At 37.6% G+C, this 24,104-nt stretch overlaps 1 protein-coding gene across 1 annotated transcript in view; it reads right to left on the reverse strand.

The window, feature by feature from the left end:
- Window positions 1-1,106: 1,106 nt before the first annotated feature.
- The window catches only part of BAIAP2L1 (BAI1-associated protein 2-like 1), a 32,627-nt gene continuing 9,629 nt past the window's right edge, over window positions 1,107-24,104 (reverse strand). The window contains exons 3-13 of the mRNA XM_010074658.1: window positions 12,194-12,255; window positions 12,028-12,099; window positions 11,559-11,696; window positions 10,036-10,188; window positions 9,394-9,561; window positions 8,485-8,632; window positions 7,344-7,551; window positions 6,952-7,029; window positions 6,447-6,612; window positions 1,697-1,737; window positions 1,107-1,182 (exon numbers count right to left, since the gene is read on the reverse strand). Coding sequence (XP_010072960.1) covers window positions 1,107-1,182; window positions 1,697-1,737; window positions 6,447-6,612; window positions 6,952-7,029; window positions 7,344-7,551; window positions 8,485-8,632; window positions 9,394-9,561; window positions 10,036-10,188; window positions 11,559-11,696; window positions 12,028-12,099; window positions 12,194-12,255 — 1,310 coding nt within the window. The remainder of the gene's footprint in view (window positions 1,183-1,696; window positions 1,738-6,446; window positions 6,613-6,951; window positions 7,030-7,343; window positions 7,552-8,484; window positions 8,633-9,393; window positions 9,562-10,035; window positions 10,189-11,558; window positions 11,697-12,027; window positions 12,100-12,193; window positions 12,256-24,104) is intronic.

Here is a 24,104-nt window from a genome sequence, read left to right on the forward strand (position 1 = left end):
CTGTAGGAAGCACATACATGTAAAGTAAAATGATTCAAGTAAGGATTAATTACTGGCCCTAGTCATAATGCAGACTGTACAGGGCAGGTGGGAAATATCACCTGAAGGGTACAGTGATAAAGCACTCAATGTGCTGCAGAGTGAAGAATCAGTTTTTAACATTCTAGGCTAATTTCCGAGATGATTGTTACTGTAGAAAAAGTCTTATAGACAAGCTAGCTCCCCTGGATTTAGAAAATCTGGGCCTAAGCTAAACTGTACAATGCTGCTTGTGACTGCTGTTAACAGCTGTATTTCACTTAGCCAGCATTAGGTGCCTTTACCAAAAATTTTCAAACAATCTGTTTGTCTTTTGTGGAAGGCTGCAGTAATAGAGTAACTTCAAAGGCAGCTTTTTATATTAGCATGTGAGAAAAATTAATGGCACTGTTTTATTATGACTTTTTGTAAGACTAAAGTTTGACAACATGTTTTTAAAGAAAAAAATATCATTGAAGAGGGTGTTGACAGCACATTATTAGACTTAAAATAGGTTTAACACTGGAAAATTTTGTATCTGAACATTAAGCAAAGCATTACAAATTGTCTATTCTTAAAGGATAAATATTTATTTATAACCTAGGGTATCTTTCTTAAACAAAATAATGTATAATCACTTTATACAGGCAATTCTCTATTCTGAATAAGGCAGTTACATTGTTCTGTTTGGAAAAAAAAAAGTTTTTCTTATTTAGTAAATGGCATATGCAGGCTTATATTCTATAACTTACCATTGCAGTTTCCAAATACTGAATGCCAAAGATTCAGATTGGTGAGCTATTAGTTACACTGGTTTACTAGAATATCCAAACTATCTCCAGTATTTTCACAACTCCTACTACAAAAGAAGGCATACTGTAAAATCAAGCCTAAGAGCTCAAACATTAGCCCAAAGCAATTACCTCATTAGAAAGTACAGGTTTAAAAAAAAATCAGAACTCCATTCCAGTATGATTCTTTTGTACAGTAATTACATTTAAATAAATTTTTAGAACAAGTTTAGATAGTAATGTCACTACTGAAAATGGTGTTTATAAGGAGGAAGCACATGTGTATGGACCATATATTCATCGAATAATTGGTGCTGATCTGTCATTTGTTACTGTTGGTCTGAGTTTCACGGTTGCAAAAGGATTTTCTCCACTGAAAAGAAATGCACAAAGTTACTAGAAGGCTTGCTGCAATATAAAACCAAATTTAGGCCATGCAGTTTCATCATCCCAGTTGTTTGAAGCTATTGTTTTAGACTAAAGGATTTTGTGCAACTCTTTAACTTGAACTTTTAGAACAAGCTTACATACGAAGATTCACTTTGCAGTGATCCAAAATTGGGGAAGTTAATGCCCAGTTAGATCTGGACTTTTATTTAAACAGTTCCTAGATTTCAGAGATTTTTTTTTTGTAACCCTCAAAGACATAGTTTAAGTCCTGCTCTCTGTAAAACTAAACTACTGGAGAAACATTTTTCTGAAAAGGGCCAGTGTGTTGTATTTTACTTGAGAAAGGTGCAACCAATTTTAGCTACCAATGCCTAGGAAAGGTCACAGAGTAATTCAGGAAAAACATCCTTATTTCCCCTCACAATCAATACAATAATATAAGCCAATATAAAAATCAACACAACTAAATTAGTGTAAAAGCTTTAGAAAATATATACCTTAGAAAAGGTGGTTTTATAATGCCATTCATGCCAGGTTTCTGTAAAAGAAAAAGATGATATTTACATAGATTTACAAAAACATGCTCCAGATGATCTTGCTACCCTGCTAAGGAAGAGGGACCCTATCACTCAACCAGGCTGACATATTTAGCCACTTAGAATAATTATTGTGCAGTTTGGTTGAACTGTGGAGAGGTAGTTGTGGAGGGAAGAATTATCTCTGAACATCAAAATTTGTTAAAGTTAAAAGTTAAAGTTGAAAAATGGTGTTAGCATTATCTGTTTTGCTTTCGTTTTTTTTTTTTTTGTGGTGTTCCCACCCCCCGATTTAAGATCAGCAATCACCTGAGGTCTAGCTGGGCATTTTACAGGTTAAAATAGCAAATTAAAAGTCACAGCAACAGCCATCGACCAAAAGAAAAGGGACAAAGCTACCTGCAGCACAAATACACCCTGCTGTTTCTATAGCATAAATTATGAACTGCCAGTTGTCACAGCAAAATACCAAAACTAGGATCTGAAGAGACTTGTTTTTATAGCTACAGTGTGCACTGTGCTGACGGGTGCTTCATTCTTGGGAAGTGAAGATAACCCAGAAGGTGGCATTGTGGCTCTCTCACAGTGCTGCTACAGGGTGCAGTGTTTCAGGTGTGATAAACAGAAAACTTGCAAAGTATTACCCTTTGCAAGCCTGTTGTGCTACATGGAAGCTTTGGCGGTTAATTTCTGCTCCTCCCCCCCAAATATGTAATTTTTAAGTACAATTATTACTAAATTTCAGACTGCAGACTCATTGCATTTTTTCGAATCAGTGTCAGATAAAGTGAAAATTTGAATGTGCATTCTTGCATGTAGAAGCAGGAACATGCAGTCACCTATGGAGCGGCTGGACTTGTACTAACCATTCCGTCGATCTGGCTTTTTTGTTTTTCAATACTGAAAATGTCACCACTAGACAGAGGCCTTTCCTTTCCAGGTGCATCACCTGTTGTACCAGGAGTTCCCATATTCACCATGGCATAATGCAGGTGAAGAAATCTATTTATTCTGGACCTAATTCAGCAGGGTTCTTAAGCACAGGCTTGACTTGTGATTCCAATCAAATTGCTCATGTCCATCAGTCATAAATAGAATTAGACCTTAGAATTGGGCCTAGTTAGCCCCTGAAATTAATGAGAATGAACAAACACTGGAATTATATGCTACTTCTTACTGAACACCTGCCCTCAAAGCACCATCAACTACTCCGTCTTTTTTAGTTGATATTGTTCTGCATAGTAGTGTCCAACGTAACACAGCATGAAAAATGTAACTGGCAAGAACCATTCCTCATCTTTCCTCCCTGAACTCCTGAGCTATTTTTTCCTCTGTATTCCGAAACAAAAATAAGATGTCTCAATGAACCATTTCCTGCTTCTGCACAAAGCCCCTGTAAGCATCTGTTTTACATGTATACAAATGCTGTACGAGAACACCAACCAGCCTGGTACAAAGTTAAGCTGATTCCCAAAGCTTATGGTGACGTGAGGGTTGGTGATTTGCATGGAAACAGGAAAGACAAGGAAGGTCTGCAGGTTTCCAAAAGAATGAAGGTAAATAGTGACTATGGAGCAAAAACATGGGTGCAAGTGCAGCAACTGCCCTCTACAGTTCTCCTTTATTTTGGATGGTAACAGGTAAGAAGAATCATGAAGTCCCAAGTAAAAAGGTAGCTGCTATGAGTTACGGGGTACCTCAACAAGAGTAGTCATCATTTTATAGTCCAGAATTCTTAATTTACTTTTTATATCTTGCTTTCTCTATGGAAAGTTAAAATCTCAAAAAAGATGTCTTTGTTTTCCACTCCTAAGAGGCTGTAAGCCCATTCTGGCCTCCAAAGAGAATATACTGTTCTAATGAGAGCTGTCCCCGTCTGTCAGCTAAATGATCTGCCATTCCCCTTGGTTCTTCAGTTCAACAAGAATGTTAGCCCACGAGCCTTAAGTTTATTGGCAAACCCCCTGAACTAATGCTATAGAACAAACAAAACAACCCTTAAGGTGACTGCTCCTGAGAGCCTACCGCAGACAGTTGTCCATACTGAACAGCAGCAGAACGGCACAGTGATACTGAGACAAAAAATTCTGTAATTTTTAAGCTCTATAGTAAGTCACCTTTTACTTGTCCCGGGGCAAAGAACTCACTGTACTGCTTGCTTGGCAACTTCCACAGGCCAATACATCTTTTAACTATTGCGAACATTTGAAGGACACGCTGATCCCATAGGTCTCAAGAGCTAGCCACAGAATAAGTGGACCAATGCATAAATCTGACATTACATAACTGTTAAAGCTCATTGCTTTGTTATCCAAAAATGAAAACCACAAATGTGTCAAAATATAGATGCTTGTCTTCATAATAATTTTAGAAGCTCCCAGATATTTGATTTGAAAGTGACTGAACGCTAAAATGTAAGTCTTATTTCTTGATATTAATTTCACAGATTGGAAAAGCTTTATTCCTCAGAGAAAAACAGTGTCTAGAAACACAGCATCACTGCACAAATTGTGTACTTCCTACACAACCAGGTTCATTACTGATAAGTAAAAACAGTTATTGAATGTAGATTCAAATAGGCTATGTTCAAATATATAGATATGCTAATAGTAGACTGTTCCAACAAAATCAGCTAATCTTTTAATACAAATATTTAGAGGAAAAAGAAATAATATCCCCAGACATTGCTACTCTAGTCTAAATGGGGTAAGATCTGAGAGGAGACCTTCACAAGTCCCTGTCAAGCAACTTTCATCCTTTTTGTTATGAAAGACTCTTGGCTCTGGTTGTATTCTTCATGCATTGTAAGGATCACAGGTTTTCCTATGATGGAAGCACTAGCCTTTTTCCCCCCTCCCTGCCAGAGAAAAGAGACTTTTTTTGTTTCAATTGCTGCAACTGCAAGAGATATCTTGGAAGTAGTAGCATTGTGTCTCTGTGTTGTATCTCTAGCTCCTCTTCTGAAACAGCTGTGGGCTGGCTTTACAAAGCCACATACAACCGGAGGGAACATTTCTGAAAGCCCTGTATAGCTGAACCTCCAGCAATTTTTCACATTTTATATATTGGCAAAGCTGAGGTGACCTGTTGTTCTTTTAAGAACTAGATATAAGTCTGATCTGATTACAGAAATTATTTCTTTAAAGACACACTATTTACTCAAGAAAGAAAATCAAGATAATTTCAACTCCTTTCCTCCCATTTGGTAAAATTCTCTCTTTCTCCATGCTTTTGAAATGTGGATAATAGTTTAAAATTCAGATATTACTGAAAATTCATGTAATTTGGGTCATGCTTGTGGCTTTCCAATGGTAGTTTTGTCTAGAGTTCTAGAGTGCTGTATTGGAAGTTATATTTTTGTTATTATTAAGTGAATGTTTCTATTTTTACTTACTTTAAGCACAGTTCATTCTCTTTGCTTGTCAATATAACAAAGGACTGTTAACCCCCTCCAGGGCCTAATACCACTAAGGAAGCAATGCTGTAGACACACATGGCATCCTAATAGTAGGCTTTAAATTGGCCTTAAATAGGCTCCTTTAAAGATGACTGTTGTTTTCTGATGCCTTTCCATTTCACAGGAGTACCATTAAAATATTCTGTCATCCTTTGGTCTTAAATGGGCTCTTTCACCATTAATCAAAATGTGATTCAACAAGCTTTCAGTTTTTGCTTTTTAAGTTTCTTTAGTTAATTTTACTTCCATAAAGTAAAAATTTACAAAGGCCACTTCAATTTCTACTGTATGATTCAGCAGATTACTCAGAAAGCACAGAAACATCAGTCAGAAGGAGAACCCAAAATTTGCTTAGATGTTATATTGATATGAAAATATTTGAGTCATATCAATAAATAATAAAATGTAAATTTTTTAGTGTGGCAGCCAACTATAGGATTACTGACTTCCGAGATGTTTGCTATGGTACCTACTAATGGAACTTTGCATCTTACCCTGGTACAGTCTCTCAGTTTTAGCAGTGACAACCTTATTTATATAAACTCACTAAGTTTTTTGCCATCAAAATGTGATCTCTGCTTCAAGAGGCTTTTTGAAGAAAGTCTCAAACATCACTATTAGATATGCATTAGCAAAATACTTAAACATGCAGCAAGAAAAAGACTAGTGATTGCTTAATTTGATTAGTCTTCATTTTGAATCAGTGTGAATGCTGACTTAATAGGAGCAATACTAGCTTTATATAGCATTATCTAGTCATAAAAATGCATTTCCACTCAGCTCTGTTTTTGCTGGATATAGACATTAGTTAGTGTACACACCCCTCAGCAACATCCACACAAACAACAGTAACTTTCATGGGGTTGCATAAAGCATTCCTAAATACAGAGGTTAGGCTGCTTTAAATCCCCTGTACCCCTATAGCTCTAAAATCACTTACGATTATGGATTTGTACTACTTGCTGTGAGAATTTCTTTTCATGTTTAACAGATTCCATTCTTTACTATGCAGAGTGGGTCCCCTAGTACTCTTAAGTTATATCCCTGAACAATTCTTCTCCCTTCCTATTACTACAGATGGATTGAAATGCCAAAACCCCAGGATACTCCTGAAGACAGCTGCATCCAAGGGCTGCTGAAGTCAAGTACAAGTAGCTCAGGTAGAATATTCCAGGGCCTCACTTGAGCTCAGCTAAGCAGTTCACAAAAATTAAGCAGGGCAGAGCATTTGGATTCATGGTGTTGGTTACTTACCGGACCTGCATTTTCTGCTCTGTCCGTTGGTGTTTTAACGTTAGTACCTTTGGAAGTCTCTACTCTTTTATCTGTTTGCAAAGACCCCAGGTAGTCTGGTGGTGGGAGGACAACATCGCCTTTTTCCACAAGATTTACAGAACTAATACTTCGGATTGGTGCAGGGCTGCAAGACAGAACCCAACAAATAACGTTTTCAGTTCCTTTAATACATATCTCTCACTTATCTTTAGCCCCAAGAAAGCACAAGAGTACATGAGCTGAAAGTTAAAGGCATACAATCCTATTGAAGTCCATGGGACTCTAAATTAAAGTCGGGGTAAAGCTACTTTTTAGGTCTTTGTGTAACCATTAAAACATATTAACGTAATCAAGGCATCATACTACAGACTCCTATAAATTATTTACTGTATATGTTAATGAACAACAAAGCACATGAGCAGAATAATATTTTAAATGCCAGAGAAGACTTGGGCATTTCTGCAGGTCCCACCCGACGTGTTACCTTGGCACTGGGACAAACGCCTTCTCTTCCGCTGGTTCTTCTAGTGGTCTAGTGTACGATGATGGAAACCATCCTTTTCTGTAATGGGAACGTTTTTCAATTTCATATTATGTTAAGTTGGGAAGATCTTTCAAAAGACATCAGTGGACAAAACAGTAGACTCAATGAATTGAGATTTAAACTTTTAAAGACCAGATTTCTGATGACACCAAATTAGTGTACAAAATCTCCCTAAAATAAGTGCAGTGATTTACCTGACAGAAAGACTCCACATCCCCAGTCAATGACAACCAGCAAAAAACGTAGAAAATAATTTAGTAGTATCTGCTAACAAAATTGTGAGACACGTTTTTCCTTCATGTTCAAATTGGGTAATATATTGATTATCTTACACTTTAGTTGAGTCATGCTCCCCGTAAAGCCAGCCATCCTTTTCTTCAGCCACAAGAAGCGTGATGATATCACCCTGTGCAAAGCTAAGCAAAGTCTTGTTACTTCCAGCAGTATGTGGGAAGATTGTCTTTACTTTTTGCCTTTTCATTATATTTAGTCCCGTGGCAACAGATGTGGAACGTGATAAACTGGCATCATCTGAATTCTCTGTCAAAAAAAGAAAATCAAAGCAAAAAAAGCAAAATTAGCCACACACTAACAAAACTAAATACACTTAGTAGTGTACAGGAAAAAAAAGTCAATGAAGGAATACCCAAGTGCAACTCGAGTTCTGAGACTTTGTATCACTTTGGTTTCCAATTAGACGCCTCTCAATTGTCTGCCAGTGTTTCATATCACCATGAAGTTCTTAACAGCATATGCATTTATATACACACACACTCCCCTTCCCCCCCCCCCCCCCCCCCCCCCCCCCCCCCCCCCCCGTAAAGTATATTGTAAACACATTTTTAAGGAAGAAATTCTGGCATTGCTATTATCACATTAAAGAGTTCTGCATTTCTTATGCTGTTATCTAGGCTGAGTTTCCTCCCTTCCTTGCCTATAGTACAGAAAGTGGGGAAAAAAAAAAATCAGTATATCATAAACTTAGAAAACTGATCTTAATAGTATTTTGCATTTCAGGAAAGAAATACAAGACTGCTTATTTTGTCCCATTTCTTCCCTAACTGCTCCATGCCCTTACAGGAAACCAAAGTGAGACTGTAGCAGTTTATGTCTACCTGTGAGCACTGAAATAAGCACACAGATGTACCTTGTTCACTATTACAGAATGTATTCTTCAGATAAGATTGGAAGTCATAAGAGCAGTTAAGCTGGGTTAATCAGGGATGCACACATAAAGTGATTAAAGTAGAATCTACCTATCTTGACCTGCATTTTACTGCAAACAATAATCTTCTTCTTACAACACATATTTCTCCTGTTAGACCACTTATATAAATACTTTGTAAAGACCATTTTCTGTTCCTCTATACATCCTGGAATTCACATTCTCTTAGTGGACAAAAAGTCCCAAGATAATTTCGAACACGGTAGTGTGTCATTTACACTTAGATAGTTTGCAACAGTGACACTCACCTGAATTATTTAGTTTTTCTGAAGATGTCTTTGGAGCTGCTGCAGGATGGTTAAACATATCAACTAGCGGACTGGTGTACGCCCTACCTGTAGGAGCAGGGGGCACCTTTGATGCATTCTCATGATGAGGATAAAAATCATTTCCAATCTAAAGTCACAAAAACAACAGTATCACAATACTGAGGACACAGTGACAACTTATCTGCACCATTAACTTCTAAAAAGCAATGCTTAAGTATTCCGAAATGATACATGCTTGGACCTGTCAGAAAGTCCTTATGTTCCTATGAAATTGCTGCAGAATAGTTTGTAAGAGGCTTCTGTCCCTTGATAAACGTTTGTTAGTGGGAATGCTATGGTAACCCTTTTTTTTTCCACCAATAGCAGTTACACCTAGATAATCCCCAGACTTTTTTTTTTTAGAAGTTTACAAATATAATTCAACAACTAATGGTGACAGAACATACAAATAGGTAGAATTTAGAATTTACCCTGTACTCTAATACACTAATAAGAATCATGAAGGGAGGAACGAAGAAGGAAAGAAAATAGAAAATAACATGTTTATGTTGAACTAAAGGGTATGTCATTACTATTACTTACAGATAAGAGCATAGGAAATGGAAGGATTAGAACAAAAGTAGTTCGGAGGCTGGGCTCTGCAGTAAAAGCCCTGGGCACCCAACTGAGAACAGCCTTGTTTGGATATGTGCTTCCGCCCACTACACTGTGTATTTTTCCAGTAGCAGAGCTTCAGCTTAAGGATTTTTCTTTCATCCCCAACCCCAGTATATTCCAGCTGAGGTACACGATAGATTCGATCCCAAATGCTGAGGTACAGAAGACGCTAGTGAAGCCACTCTGCTCCCATGCAAGACAGCGCCTTTCAACCGTCAAAGAACAACATACCATGGTATTTCTCTCTATCATTGGCGAAGGCTGTGGAGTTCCTGATATTGGAGTGGAACCAGGTGTCCTTATTTCGTCTATCATCATTCTGACTTTTTCAGGCACTTTGGTGGCATCACTACAGATTTCCTGCCACCCAGGCAGCTTAGATTTTAGGAAGTCCGCACACTGCATCCAAATTTAAAAGGTACTTGTCAAAGATACACTTTTTCGTAACATTACACAGACCTGCTTGTTAATTTTCATTATACCAAAATGATAACACCAGCAAAGTGGAAGTGTTTTCAAAGATTTTCCTAAGCAATACCTCTTTGAAACAAATAAGATGCTGTAGAAAGTGACTCTCTTTCTTCAGGGTCAGATACTGGAAATACCTGATGAGTCCATACATTTTTTTCATAATACATGATTTTAAAATAAGTCACAGTAACCCTTTATTGTTGCTACAATACGTTTCAGAGAATATTGCATTGTAAACATTTTCTATGAACTAATGACAACACTTGTCTGGCACTCCAGCGTTCCTAAGTGCCATTTTAGCTATTTATGGCAGTGTGAGCTACATCCTGCAGGAGATACTCCAGATCTCCTCTATGGTTAGATTTCAGGAGTTTCATTTCTGTTTATAGTCATGCCACTGACCTGAATGTGATAGAAGTGCATGTGCTGGGTAAAGCTGCAGTGCTTGTCAACCAGGAAACAGAACCTTCTTTTTTCTTCAAGGAGAGCTTCTCTGCAGCCTTCTGCAATAAATCGCTGAATATCACTCTGTCGAGAGCTCACAGTTTCCAAATACTAAGGAAAAAAAGAAAAAAAAAATCACATACAGTCTCCGAGTTTTATTCAATAATATATCCAATTACTGAAGCAAACTCCGAAAGAAAAAGCTTTTGGAAATGGGTAGGGTGGCTCTGCTTTCTCTTTTCACGCACGCACCTAACTTATCTAATTTTGTCAGTTAAATTTGTGTTCTTATCACAGAAAATCAATAATCTGTTTAGGCAGTGAAATGGGGGCAAAGTGAAGCAAACCAAGAAACAGTCTTTTAGCCTCTAAATAAAATGCTGCAGTAGGTAAGAATATGACATCAAAGCAGCAACAGTGCTGAGCAATTTTAAGGCCACAGGTGTTCTGATTAGAGCAGTTACCTTCATCTGCTCCATCACAGTTAACATTTATTCTCTATCACAATGATGAATCTCCAACTCATTTTAGAGAGGGGCAAATGAGTTACTAAAAAGACTAAACTATGTCTGTCTGAGGTTGTGAGGATTCATGGCTAAACTGTGATTAAATGCTAATCCTTGAATTCCCAGCCCAATACCTTAAAAAAAAGAACTGTTACTAATGCAGGTTAAAGGATAGGTAGTAAGAAATAGGAGCAAGTACTATTTATGTTTACTGTACTGTGTTATAAACAAAGCTTTCTTTGAAAAGAAAATTAAAATAGAAAAATATGGAGAAAAAAACCATAAGCTATCACAAAATAAAAGTACTGTGCAAATAAAAATGTCATGCAAATAAATATATCAATGGCAAGTATTTTCTGAGAGATACCTGACAAGCAGCATATGACTATTTAAAATATAAAGTTTCTTTTCATTGCCTTGCCATTTCTTATTTCGCCTTAAGATGGCAATGCTGCTTTAAGATCAGTAGGAAAGGCAGTAAGTGATAACAGTTCACATTTACCTACTTCGGGAAATTAATTTATAGCAAATTCCTAATGTATTTGCAGAACATAGTTGACTGCCTGTGTAAACCTCTGCATAAAGGTGTAGTTACAGTACTTAAAAAAAAAAAAAAGTCAAGTAGTGGTCAAGGGATGAAACCTAGAAACTGAAGCAGAAGTCTGAGTATGTTACACCAGAGCACTCCAGAGCTCAATTTCAACGGTAATACATTCTCTAGGAGTGCCTTCAGTATAAACCAACTTTGAGGAACCAAAAATGGATGTTCTTCGAAACCGTAGAGTTTAACTGTTGCCAAACAACTTACAGAGGAGTTATGTGTATTAACTAATAACATTGCATATACAAAAATTGGGGTAAGCTTCAGAAGTCAAGCTTTAAAACAAGACTTGGATGTGACCTGTAACAGCTTAACATTTTCTGTTGGCCTATTCTCATACATAGAAACAAACAAATAAGAGACAGTACACCAACCTCCATTTCTTTATGCTCATATTTCATTACATTTCGTGCTCCTTGGCTTTTCCTTCTGATTTTTTTCAGCTCAGCCTGAGACTTCTCTAAAGAATCTAATTTGCTTCTGTGTTCAGTTTGGTACCTCTTTAAAGTTGCCTGCAAGCAAAGCATTTAAAACATCTCGTAAAGCACTCAGCCATGTAACTGGGTAAGCGACTACAAAGCATTACCATAATCTATAAGGTATCGCTCATACACATCAAATGAGTTAGGCAATTGCCTTTCAGCTTCAGTTTACAAATGCCATTATGTCATGCACTGGTTCCCTTTTTACCTCAAAATAAGCATGAACATTTTTGCTATGTTCATGTACCTAAAGCTCAATTCCAACGTATTGATTAATTAACTGTTCAGGGACAACTTCTGAAAAATTATTTGACTAGCAGTAGATAAATAAAATATGACTTTTAGAACTGAATGTACTTACCGTCATATATTTTACATCCAGGTCTGTTTTCTTCTCCAGTTCAGATATAATTTCTTTATGAAATTTTTTGAACTTTAAAAGCAAATGAATAAAGGGTTATTAAAAATGGCAAAATAGTTTATAACTTCAAAATGAATATAAATTAAGAAATAAATTGTTAACTTACACTCTCCTCTAGACTATCATTAAGTTTCTTGTGTGTTCTTGAAATTTCTACGAGAACTTGGCCTGTTGATAAACATACAACCATATTTGTTTCTGTCATAGAGTTCTGAAGTTAACAAAGCGCAGTGATAAAATAAATCTAACTAATATCTCTCTTCACTACAATATATTTCAGAAGGATAGGAAATTTCTTTTTGCTTATCAGAGCAGTTTAAATAAATAACTAGATCTGGCCACAGACTAACCAAGAAGCTCTTAAGTGACAGAAGAGTAATTAACCACGCATTATTATTCAAAAGGAACATGGAGTGCCAGACAAAATAAATCCTTCCTTTTCACCAGAATAGCTCATATTGATTTAGTAACAGCTTCTTTGCTTGCCAAGTCAGAGAACAGCACATGAGAACTAGAGATCGTTTAGCATCCAAATAGCTGCTATCCATTTTTCAGTCTGAAAATGAAAATTTTATGTTTATTAGCTAACTGCACCTTCGGAATTAGCAAAGTAACCTTTCACATTCATTCACAGCACACCTGCTGAAACAGATCAGATACATATGCTGGTTAATTTCCCATGCTGTTCTATCAGCAGTTACAACCTGAACGTACAGCATTAACTAACAGCCAAGAGCTGTCAGATTTCTCAGCATCCCCTCTACAGATCCTAAATGTGCCTGTTATGCTCTGCTGTCTTCCAGCCCAAAGTTACACAGCTTACTTTTAACAGCAGGCGGTTAAAAGCTGGACTGTTTCATTTCGCTTTAGGAGAGTATAGAGGAAAAATACCTCAGTCCTTCGGGTGTGGTTCTCTGTGTAAACCAATGGAAACTGTGCCTGCTGCGGTCCTGCCCTGTATGCAGACAGCCACATCATCCAGCTCTGAACACAGATGGCCACATCATTCCCCTCCCTTCTTTGCACTGGCACCGACAGGCCGCCTGTGTGCCAGTCTCATCTGGGAGATTGCAACATCCTGCTGAGAAGAGCAGTTGGAAGTGTCCTGAAGCTCCCAGTTTGACTTCACCCAAGCGAGACCTGTAGATAGTTACCAGGTCTCAGCCAGGAGCCTTCACAAAAAACTGAAAGTGCCGTGGCCACGCTCAGATTCCCAAACTGTGTCATGTCTGAGTCTTGACTAGAGATGTGTTTTACTGCCATTCCATTTCCATAGCAAGAATGGCAGGTCCAGTTTCCCAGCTGGTTCACTGGCATGCCTCCACCAGTGATCTATTCCTCAGTCAGCCTCGCAGGTATCCCACCATGAAGTATTTCCCATACAGCTGCTTCAGTATGGAACCTGCAGTAGCGCTGCCCCAACATACAGGCTGGCCTTGCAAAGCTGCACCCAGTTCTGCAACTCCTGTTACACAGCACTGGCAGAGTCACCGCATGGGACTGCTCTGTGTGGCCCCTCCTGTGTGGTATCTTTTCAAAGGAAAAAAAGGATGCAGTAACTGTTCAACATGCTGCTTTACAAATCTTGTTTCCTACCATCCATATTCTTTGAGAACCCCTCCGGAGTTAGTCAGCAAAGACTTATCCTATAATGCTTCAGATCCTTCAGGTGCACAGAAAAGCTCCCAAAAGGTGCAGACAATTAAAAAATTTGGCTAAATAAAATGAATGGCAGAACGTTTCTAAGTATCCTAACTTTTATTCTAATCTTCCCCTTTCTCACCACCTTCCTAGCCATCAAAACCTGTCTCCCCATAGCGCACGTCAGGGATTTGGTAACATTCCCATAGAACACAGATGCATTCCCATCGCACTTGGGTATTATCATCTTTCTCATATTATGACATCTCAAAATTTTAGTTTCTTTGAAATGAGAACCGTATCTCCTGTCCTGTGAAGCAGTATGATACAGCAGATCTTTAACTAAATAATGGAAAATGTGGGTCTGCATTATTGTTTATGGGGAAAGACGAGGCAGCTCAAGAAGAAAAACCTGTGTCTCCTGACTTCTCAAGAATCTGTCTTCATGCCCCAATCCCCATCTCTGCATCTCTCTGCACAACAGACTACAGGAGACTTGGAAGAAGGAATCAGAATACAATGAGAATAGTCAACTCCTTGATTAGCAAGAAAAAGGAATTCACACTCAGGACAGAGGGGTGCTCTATTTTTTTACACATATATATTGCTTTTGAGTCCTTCTGCACAGCCTACAGAGTGCTGTGCTTTTTTGGTTGGTATTTAAAGTTGCTGGTGACTACAGAAATATAAATACTATGAGAAGTGAGAGGTGCTATGATTATTAGCTGCTCATATGCAATAGAAAAGTAAATACAATGTAGTTACATAAACACTTGAAGTAACAGACATGAGTAAGCCACCTTGTTATTTTAAGGCTGTAGAAGGGAATACACTTCAGTCCATGGTGTTGCTGTTTCACCAAACTGAAAAGATACATTCTAGACTGTAATGGGCTTTTAAAATTAGAAGAGTTTTGCAAACACCTGCAACTTCAAAAGGAAAATAGGGTTAAAAGAAATAAGGAGGAAAAAAAAAAAGAAATACAAATAACAGTACAAAGCTTGGTTGGTTTTAAATATGCAGACTAGACAGCTATTGGGGAAGCTACAAAAATTCAGGATGAGTGGTGAAGTGGCCCTCAGAATAACTGCCCCTACAGATTTGTGTTCTTTTTAAAATGAATTTATTCTTCCTCTTTGTAAAAAGTACGTTCTGAGAATCTGCTGCCAAAGCAGCACACTTAGCTAATACTTGGCAATGCGAACGCAGCCAGCCCCAGCGTTCCAAGTACTGACAGACATCCAACAACGTCGGGTATTGACTCAGCTCCGCATCGCTCTCACCCTCCCTTCCTCTGGCCTGCCCTGCCACCACAGTGTAAACGCTCAATAAAACAACCCATTCACCTGGTGCGTCAAGAATGGAAAACCTGACGCTCGGAGGCTGTTATTTTTGTCTCACACAGCACTTGAACTGACTGCAGCCTTCTAGTCTTCAGGCTTTGAATGCTTGGTTAGAAATAGGTTTTTTCATCCTTATTACAAGAATACTGCCAAAACATGTCCTGAAATGAAGAGAACTCTAAAAACTACACTTCCTTCAAAATGTTTTGTGATGGATTATTTGACAAGCTTATTTTAGAGTGTTCTAGAACACCTTTAAATAGTATTTTTAGATATCAGTGGCTGCAGCTCTAATTGCATTTTGTTTTTCTTTCAACTAAAGACTCCCTGTGTGCTGTGCATCAGGCAAAAGCCATTTTACGCTGGAATCTCCTTACTGCCGCCGGTAATCCACGGGCACTGTGTGTACTGGCTCACCCATTTAATTTCCTCTTTCATGTTTTGAATCAACATTTTGAAAAGAACCCATAGTAAGCACACTCTGACCTATTAAAATTTAAATTATAGTTTAAGTTATAGGTCAGATTCTGCACTTGGAATAGAGGACATTTTTACAGTGAACATACACCACGGTCCTGCGTTGCCGGTTTAAGATAAGGGGTTAGCCACATTTTGATGGCCCTCCAAAACAAGATTTATACAAGGAGACAAGTTTTTGTAAAAGACTAATTTGGGAAAGGCAAAACAACCCCTAGCCTACATATAACAGTGTCTAAGTGGAAGGGAAATCGAGCAACTTCAATATAATATTTTGATTTTAATTACAAAGGTATGTTATAGAATAGCTCTAATAAAGACAGTAGGTTACTCTGGATTAATAACAGCATAAGCTAAGGCCAGGCACTAGCGTTCAGTAATTATTCATCTTGAGAAAAGGCACAGAAAACTACTTAAGGTGAAGACAAAAACATTTCTCACACCAACTAAAAATACTCTGCTATGTATTAAAGCTGCTCATGATTGGGTTTTATATGAGAGTTCATAATACACCATAACCAAATATGAACCTTGTCATCATTTACCGTCAAACCCCAAACCTATCAGACACGATGACGTGACGGGAGTGCACGATAACACACCACGTAAGGCCTGTGGCAGGCATACTGTAAACTTGAACCAGCTTTAGGCATCATATTATGCAGTGAATTAATAAACCAAAACCACCGGTCTTGATTATAAACGGAACTATTCAAATACTTGCCTTTCAAAGATACTTTTTCTGCTTCCCATTCCCTCACACCCTGAACGTGAAATCTTTGTGACTAAAAGAGTAGAGGCACATTAAATATTCCCACATTTGTTGCAGAAAACAAAAATGTAGTTGTAAATGTTTATAGATATTTGTTCTGTTATTTGGCTATTACCTTATAAGTGCACTACAGGGAAGAGAAGAAACAATCTCTTTCAGATAGGGATTTTTGGGGAACATCTCAAATACCTTAAATAACTTAAAAATAAAACAAACATTTCTCATGTATGGTTCTTGAAACCATGCTGCATACTACAGCTATAATCTGAAATATGACCATGACCAGTAATGCCAAATTCCGTGGTAAATTTATTTTAGTTTCAAATAGGTTCAATGCACAGGTAGAAAGATCTTTTAAGCTCAAACTTAAGGAATTTGTGGAATATTTTTAGGCTTAACCAAGGCTGTTGGTTGTATCTATATTTTCTGTTGAGAAGATAAGACAGACTGGAATTCCATTAATGCTGTTTGGTTTGTTACCATAAAAAAAAAAAATCACCAACCCAAAATGTATAACAGTTATTTCTCCATACACAGCATCCCATGAGCAAGAAGACTTCCATAAAAGATTGTCCTCACAGTACGTGAAAAAGAAAGAAAGCAATTTCCGACAGAAGTACTCATGGTAAGGCCAGAATACAGAACTGCAGCAGTTACCCCTCAGCGATCGTACTGGCTATTTATCTTGTCAGCTTATGTTGACTGTTGTTAGGAACAGCAGAACAGAGGAATTATTTCAAGTCAGAAACAAAAATGGAATTCAATCAATAGAGTTCTGTCATAGAAATAAATATTAACAGCTATCAACAACATCACTTAAAACTGTTAAAATACTAAATATCTATATTAGAACCAGTAACAGTATTAAATGCATCAACTTACTTGAAACATACCTAAATTTTCTATTTAGAGGAGATAATTCTTGAAAAATTTAATGTCTCTTAATAGAGAAACTTTTTTAGATGTCTGGGAACAGACAAAGTGCTTAATTATACCACAGAGTTACCTCCTGTTGTCCTATTTTGCATTCAGGGCAGGTCTAGTAACTTCATGTCTTAGAGATGAAACCACATAATTATTTACATTAAACAAGAGAATGAAAGGCTGAGTCAAAGCTACACATGGAGGCAATATTGTTCAAGTGTATTATTGGATGCCATTTCTGTCAAGACACTGTCTTTCTTCCAAGTTACCCCTTCCCCAGAAGAATGGCGTTTATGACAAGGGAAAGTTAGAAACAAAGTCCTTTGAAGCCAGTAGCCCCTGAAAGGTAATAAAATAGAAAGTTTCAAAGGAATACACTATAAGAAATAAATATTATCGAATAAAACATCTGTTAAGCATCAAATGTGTTTAATTTATCATTACTTCAGAGGAAGGATTGATTGCAGAAAGACTTAATTGTGCAACAGATGCTTTAAAGAAGGCAAAAAGCCTTAATGGGATTTAATGTGAAAGGATGAAATCATAAAGGACAAAGTAACGTAAAACTTCCCAAGCTCTGACTGTACTTTGCTTCTAATGCCATTTGTCTAGAATGCCTTAAAAAACCTCAATCTGTAGAATTAATACTAATATGCACATAAATCTGTAGGACTAGGTCAAGTCTGCCTTTCCTTACCGCATGAAGGAACAGGAAAGAGGAAGCAGGGAGCACATCTCTCTGTAGGTCATTATATGGAACGGCATTGACACATGACGGTCAGTGCCAGTTTATCAAAGTGACTGCAGAAAGTGAAGAATAAAAAAAAATAAAGAGGAAGAGATTTCAGAGTATAATAAAGTATTTTAAGTTCACTGTACATGCTAGATGTTGTGCCCTGAAGCAGCACCTCCAAGTAGATAGTTATGTTTTGCTAGAACAGCAAAGAAATAAGTAAAATCTGCAAATAAAAATAGAAGCAAAGAGAACTTCCCATTCTGAATGGTATTCTCAGATCAATTCTTATTTTAAAATAGCCAGAATTTTCACTAGGGCTATGAACAAGGGATATGTTTCTGCAATATAACAAGCAAATAATTAATTTAAAACAGATTAAACATGGGTTAAAGGAAATGAAAAAACCCACCATGACACAGTGGCTGAAATCTGTGCATTCATGTACTAGACTGGTAGAATAAAATCCCAAACTGATATTATGATCTATGAAGAATGAAACTGATTGGACATGTAAAAATAAAATTTAAAGTACAGTACAGTCAAAGATATATAAAGCTATAAAAATGTAGTCCTGCTAACAGCAAGTGTTGTCAAAGTTGTTTACATTAGGCTCCTACACAAAATTAACTGCAGCAATTTTTCATTTAACATGCAAATAGCCTCATGCTGTCAGCTCTCCTTTAACTATGTAAGCATTTTACATGAAGTCGCTTTCGAAGCATCATCAGACATCTAAAGTTAGCTCACAATATTTCAAGTAATTATCTGAATCTGATTTAATGCTCAGTGTTAAGAAGTTTCAGTCTCTCCAGAGCTCAGTTTTATCCCTATTTTTTCACAAGTTCTATCATTTCTAAATATTTAAAATCTTTTCAGATCTATTACAGTCTCATTGATGCAGAGGAGATAAACAATCTTCCAAAGTTCATAAGACCCTGGAAGATGCCTAAGTATCTTGCCTCTATGTCCAGACGAAACCAGTAAGCAATAAATAGGATCGCACAAGGCACTATTGCTGATTTTGTGAGTCGGGCACCTCTCGTGCTGGGTGGTGCTGAACTCAGTGCTCTACTTTCTCATAGGGCTTCACTGCTGGTGTTCCTCATGTGGCTGCCTAGTGAAGAAATATATTCTAGCCCATGCACAGCGTTTTAATGTATGTTTGGCCAAAGTCAAAGCTTCATCTGCTTGAAGTTAAAAATCAAGCAGGGGGAGAAAAAAAGGTAAAAAAAAATAATACCTATAGCCTCTGTTTTATCTACTCAAATAATTTCTTTCCGGCTACATCATATCCAACGTACTTTAACAGGAGCTCACCGCTGTTCTAATCAGCAGAGCCTACTTTCTAGGTACAACATCCTTTCTTGTATGGGAAGAAAAGGACCTTTTACCACTTTACCTTACAGCAAATGCTGTACACTAAGTTCTGTGCTTCCCCAAGTATTTGCTTTATTTTGATATGTACGTATATGTATACATATAGCATACACGTACAGATTTCTATCTATATCTTACTGACAGCCTGTTCCTCTGCACCAGAGACAAATAGCATCGGGGGGGGAAGAGAATAAAGGTGGCTAGTAGTAGGCTGCCACTGCCATTTTCTCATGGTCATCCTCTCCCTGAGCAAGCCTCTTGGACTCAGCTGGGATCATTGAGCCGACTGGATAAATCGCAGTGGTGGTGACAGCTCAGCCATGGCCACCACCTTCTCAAGGACCTCAGTCCTTTAATCTTAGGACTTATTATGGTGTGGAACTGCCTGGAAAAATGCATTCAGGACCAGTTATAAGCTGATGGCTGGGATTTTACCCAAAAATGAATTTATATCTCTAAAGGGAAAAACAAAAAGCCTAACCACCGATTCTCAGCAGCTTAGCTGTATATTATTTGGAATTAAATTTGCTAGAACACATACTTGTCAATACTCTCTTCAACATTTTCCCTGTCATTAGATTACTCATTGCTCTTAGCATGAGGCATATATCAAAGAATCCTGCTATTCAAAAATGCTTTTCCCATTTCATAATTAGACAAACAGTGAAGGGATAGAGCACGGTTCACTTCTACTGCAGTGGCCCAGCACCTCTTATTTATGACACTGTTTTCTTTTGTAGTTCAGGATCAAGATTAGGTAGTAATCTTTTCCCTGCCCTAAAACTTTGTTCATGATCATGTGAAAGAAAATAGTGTAAGATGGCATAATGAAGTACTTTCCCAATGCATAAGACAGAAATAAAATTACTTGAATTAAAATTATGATTTTTCTTTAAAACTTTGGAATATTTAGGTATTGAAAGATACAAAGAACTCCTCAGCACTTCATACCTCAGAAAGCCTATGCCTGTTTATAAGAAAAGTCATATTCAGTTAAACCCAAGGATCAACTCGCTTTAAAATATACTTAGACTAAAATTAATGCCAAATTCTTTCAGCTTGACACAAGTGATTTTAAAAAGTACTACAAAATTCATACCATGCACTACATGCTATAAAGTGGGCAATGAACTGTTCGTAAATTAGCTAGTCCCACGTAAGACTTTACAAGAGTGAATACTTAAGAGATTATCAAAAGCATTACAATTTCCAGTTACTCTTGAGTTTGTTCTTGGTGTGATGCTCCTACTTTACAGTTTTAAACAGAAAAAAAAATTAGCTTACATTATAAAGAGGAATGTGACTATATTACAATTTTAACGAAGTTCAGTCTGCTCATCTAATTTCCCTTTATCTCCCAAGCTGCTTTGATCTCTTAGTCAAAAAATTTCAGAGATTAGAATTTTTTAAACCTACTATGTCATTGAACTGATGTGAATATTCATCTTGTTTCAGATGATTGGTAAGTATAGTAACTAAATTTTAATGCTAAAAAAAAGGAAAGGAAAAGCACATGCCATATAAATAATGCATGAAAAAATGCAATCTTGTTTTTCCACCTGTTACTCCATTACTAATATATATGAAGACTGCTACAGGCATTTTTTTTTACCCAAACATATAAACCCACAATAGATTAAGGTATGTATGTCAGAGGCTGATCTTTCATAGGGTCTTGAAAGCCTTACATACAATAGCTTTTCCTACTTGAGCTGGAATGGTGTTAACAAGTGACTTTAATCCTTACACAAGTCAGGTGCAAAGAGAATAAGTTACAATACAGCTACAAGCCTGAGCTTGCCTGTATGAAGCCCTGCTGGTTGGAGGCAGATTAGTTAGGGGAGATCATACAACAGAGCTAATCTTTGTTTTTCAGCAAAACTGGAACAAACAAATCACGCTAAACAGCGAGAACTGAAGTTTTTATGGGTTTCTAGTACTAGAAACGATAAATATTTAAGTTATCAGGGTGAATGTTACATGAAATTCAATAAAATGCAAGGAATCGCTGCAGTTTTTATTACAGCACTTTGGAACTACAATCAAGTTTCCCAGCCTTAGCAGTGTCCAAAAAAAAAAAAAAAAAAAATTCACACCCAAACTGAGACAAAAGTTTTGATGGAAGTTTTTTCTCAGAAGTCTAAGACAACTCGTGGTTCCTCCCCCCTGCACTCCAGGAACATTAGTGGCATTGACAACTGATACTGGATTTTTTTTTTGTTTGTTTAGAAATAATTCACCAGGAAGAGCTGACTGTACATACAAAATATAGTTAGACCTTTGGTTAAAGGATTTACAAGCTAGTTATATCTATAATGTAATTTTTTTCACAATGTTGTAATTTACTTTCCATTTTTAATTTATTTCTCTCTCTGACAAGACAACTAAGCCTCTTCTCTGCACGGGCTCTCAGGGTTATTTGTTTGCCAACAGACATGCTTGGGGGTGGCGGTGAAGAAAAACTGAGATTGGTAAGCATCAGCCAAGAGAGAACGGCCCCCTGCTGCTGTACCTAGCCCCAACTCCTTGTGCTCGTACTGCGCTGGGGTAAGTTCAGAGAGCTGCGGGGAACGCACCTGCTGCACACACACAATGCCAGCTGTCACACTTCTGAGTTACCCTTTTCTAGACAGACACCAGCCACAATCCAGAAAACATTGCACGAGCACACAGGTGAAGCTCAGGGCATCCTTCCCTGGGTGTCCCCTGCAAGATGAAAGATGTCTTCTCTACCTACCAGGCTCATGTGAAACGTAACTGTTCCAATAGAGTCAGGAGATCTTTAAGGATGCCCTTGATAGTATTTTTGCTATTTTCTCAGGCCTTTGAGACATAGTGTGAGATATCAAGTAAGTGCACACTTGCTGTAGGTATTTTGAGTATCTGATTTTTCCCTCGAGGGTGTGCAGTCCCACGTACCATTATGGATGTTCTGTGCTCAGCCCCAGAGCCATCCTACACAAGCAGGCGTGCAGAGCCACGTGCACTGCTGTCACAGCTGTGACACCACAACTGTAATGCTGGAACTACGCATCACAAGGAACAGCACTGCCAATGCCACCGATGAACTGTTAAGAATCAGCTAATAACTGTTAAGAATCAGCTTCAGTTTACAGGTTGCTGTAAGGGGGGGGCGGAGGTGGGGGGGAAGGAATAAAATACTGACCTTGACTTAGAAATATGACCAATTATCTAGAATTTAATCTGAAAAATATCACTAAAGTCCTAGGAATACCTGTCTTCTTTTCTTCCCCTGGTGCTAATATTCTGCAACCTCCGTGCCCTGCAATTTTTCCCAATGAGCCTCATGTATTTTCATATTCTATTCCTCCCTTCAGCCATTTCTTGAAACAGAAAATTTGCACCTTATCTGGAAGTCTTCATAACAGAACAAACTTTTTTTGGGGGGTAGTCTTATAAGAACAAGCTGCAACATCCATTTTTAAGCATTTACGTTCTTTATGTTTAATAACAAACCCACCTCTTGTTTGCTCCATTTCTTGCTAGGATCATTTCTGTTCTATATTTTAGCAGGGAAAGATTATAGAATTTAAACAACAACAAAAAGATCTTAAGCTAACAACTGTTCAGCTTCATTGTTTGATGCCACCTGGTCACTCCTTGTCCAGGACGTGTTTTGTATCAACCTTTTCCACTGATTGTTTATTGCTTTGTGATTTCTGTTTGTTAATAATGGTTCTGGATATCAACATGGTGACAGGATTCTCTTGCCCTTCTGTTTGGTTTATCAATAGCACAGTGCCAAGGATTCTCCACTGGTCATGAACAGTGACTTGCAGGAGCTTTTGTCTATCGGCGGGGCACATGCTTATGAATATCTGAATCAATTGATTTATATATCAGTGAATAGATACAGCTTCCAGTAGCTCTACAATAGATGGTCAGGCAAATTATTACTTGTGGGGTTAAGTTGCTCATATTTAAGAATTTAAGACTGAAGTTTTTCTTTCTTCCAGCAGATTTTTATCAAACATTTACAAGCAGGATACTGAACATCAAAAGCCATAGTACTGATTTAGAGGGGAAAAAAAAGTCAATATGATTGTTTGGCTCACTTGAACCTTATAACCGACCTTGAAAAGTAGAACTATAAATAGGAGGAAATTTCCACTAATCCTGTCACTGTTTTCATCAGTAGAAATGTATCTAGAAAAGCTGGATCCTCTCCTAACTTTCTTACAGCAGAGTGGAGGCCCATGTAGCACAAACCCGGACTGTTATTGTAAAATTAGAAGATACAAAACATCACTTCTGAAAAAACACACGACTGCTTGGTATTTCCTTTTCAAGATAGCTCTCTGTGTATTTTCCTTTTATAAGAAAAGAACAGAGTGGCTTCTTCCAATGCGATTTCATTATAAATATAGTAGAAGAGTTTTATTAATGCTCCATAGGAAAAGCTGGCCTGACATACTGACTACTTAAACTGCAGCCTCTCAGCCAGTTTCCCAGAAGTTTCCACCAGATGAGGTGCTAAAGGGGTTCTGTAGTTGCTGGCACACTTCACTGGCCTCGCTATCCAACATAATCTATTCCAAAAGCAGAACATTTATACTATAGAAGAGACGACACTGATGCAGTAAGATGAGGGATCTCTTTTCTTTTGTTTAAAGGAGCTGGTGAAGGGAAGGGTGATAGGTGTCATCTTTCTGAGACAAGTGAAATAGGATTCCAGCTGAAAGGGTCAATTTATGTGCTAAAGTAAGCCAACAACTCTGCCACACCC

This window comes from Pterocles gutturalis, unplaced genomic scaffold, assembly GCF_000699245.1.
Source record: "Pterocles gutturalis isolate BGI_N339 unplaced genomic scaffold, ASM69924v1 scaffold33457, whole genome shotgun sequence".
Lineage (NCBI taxonomy): Eukaryota > Metazoa > Chordata > Aves > Pterocliformes > Pteroclidae > Pterocles > Pterocles gutturalis.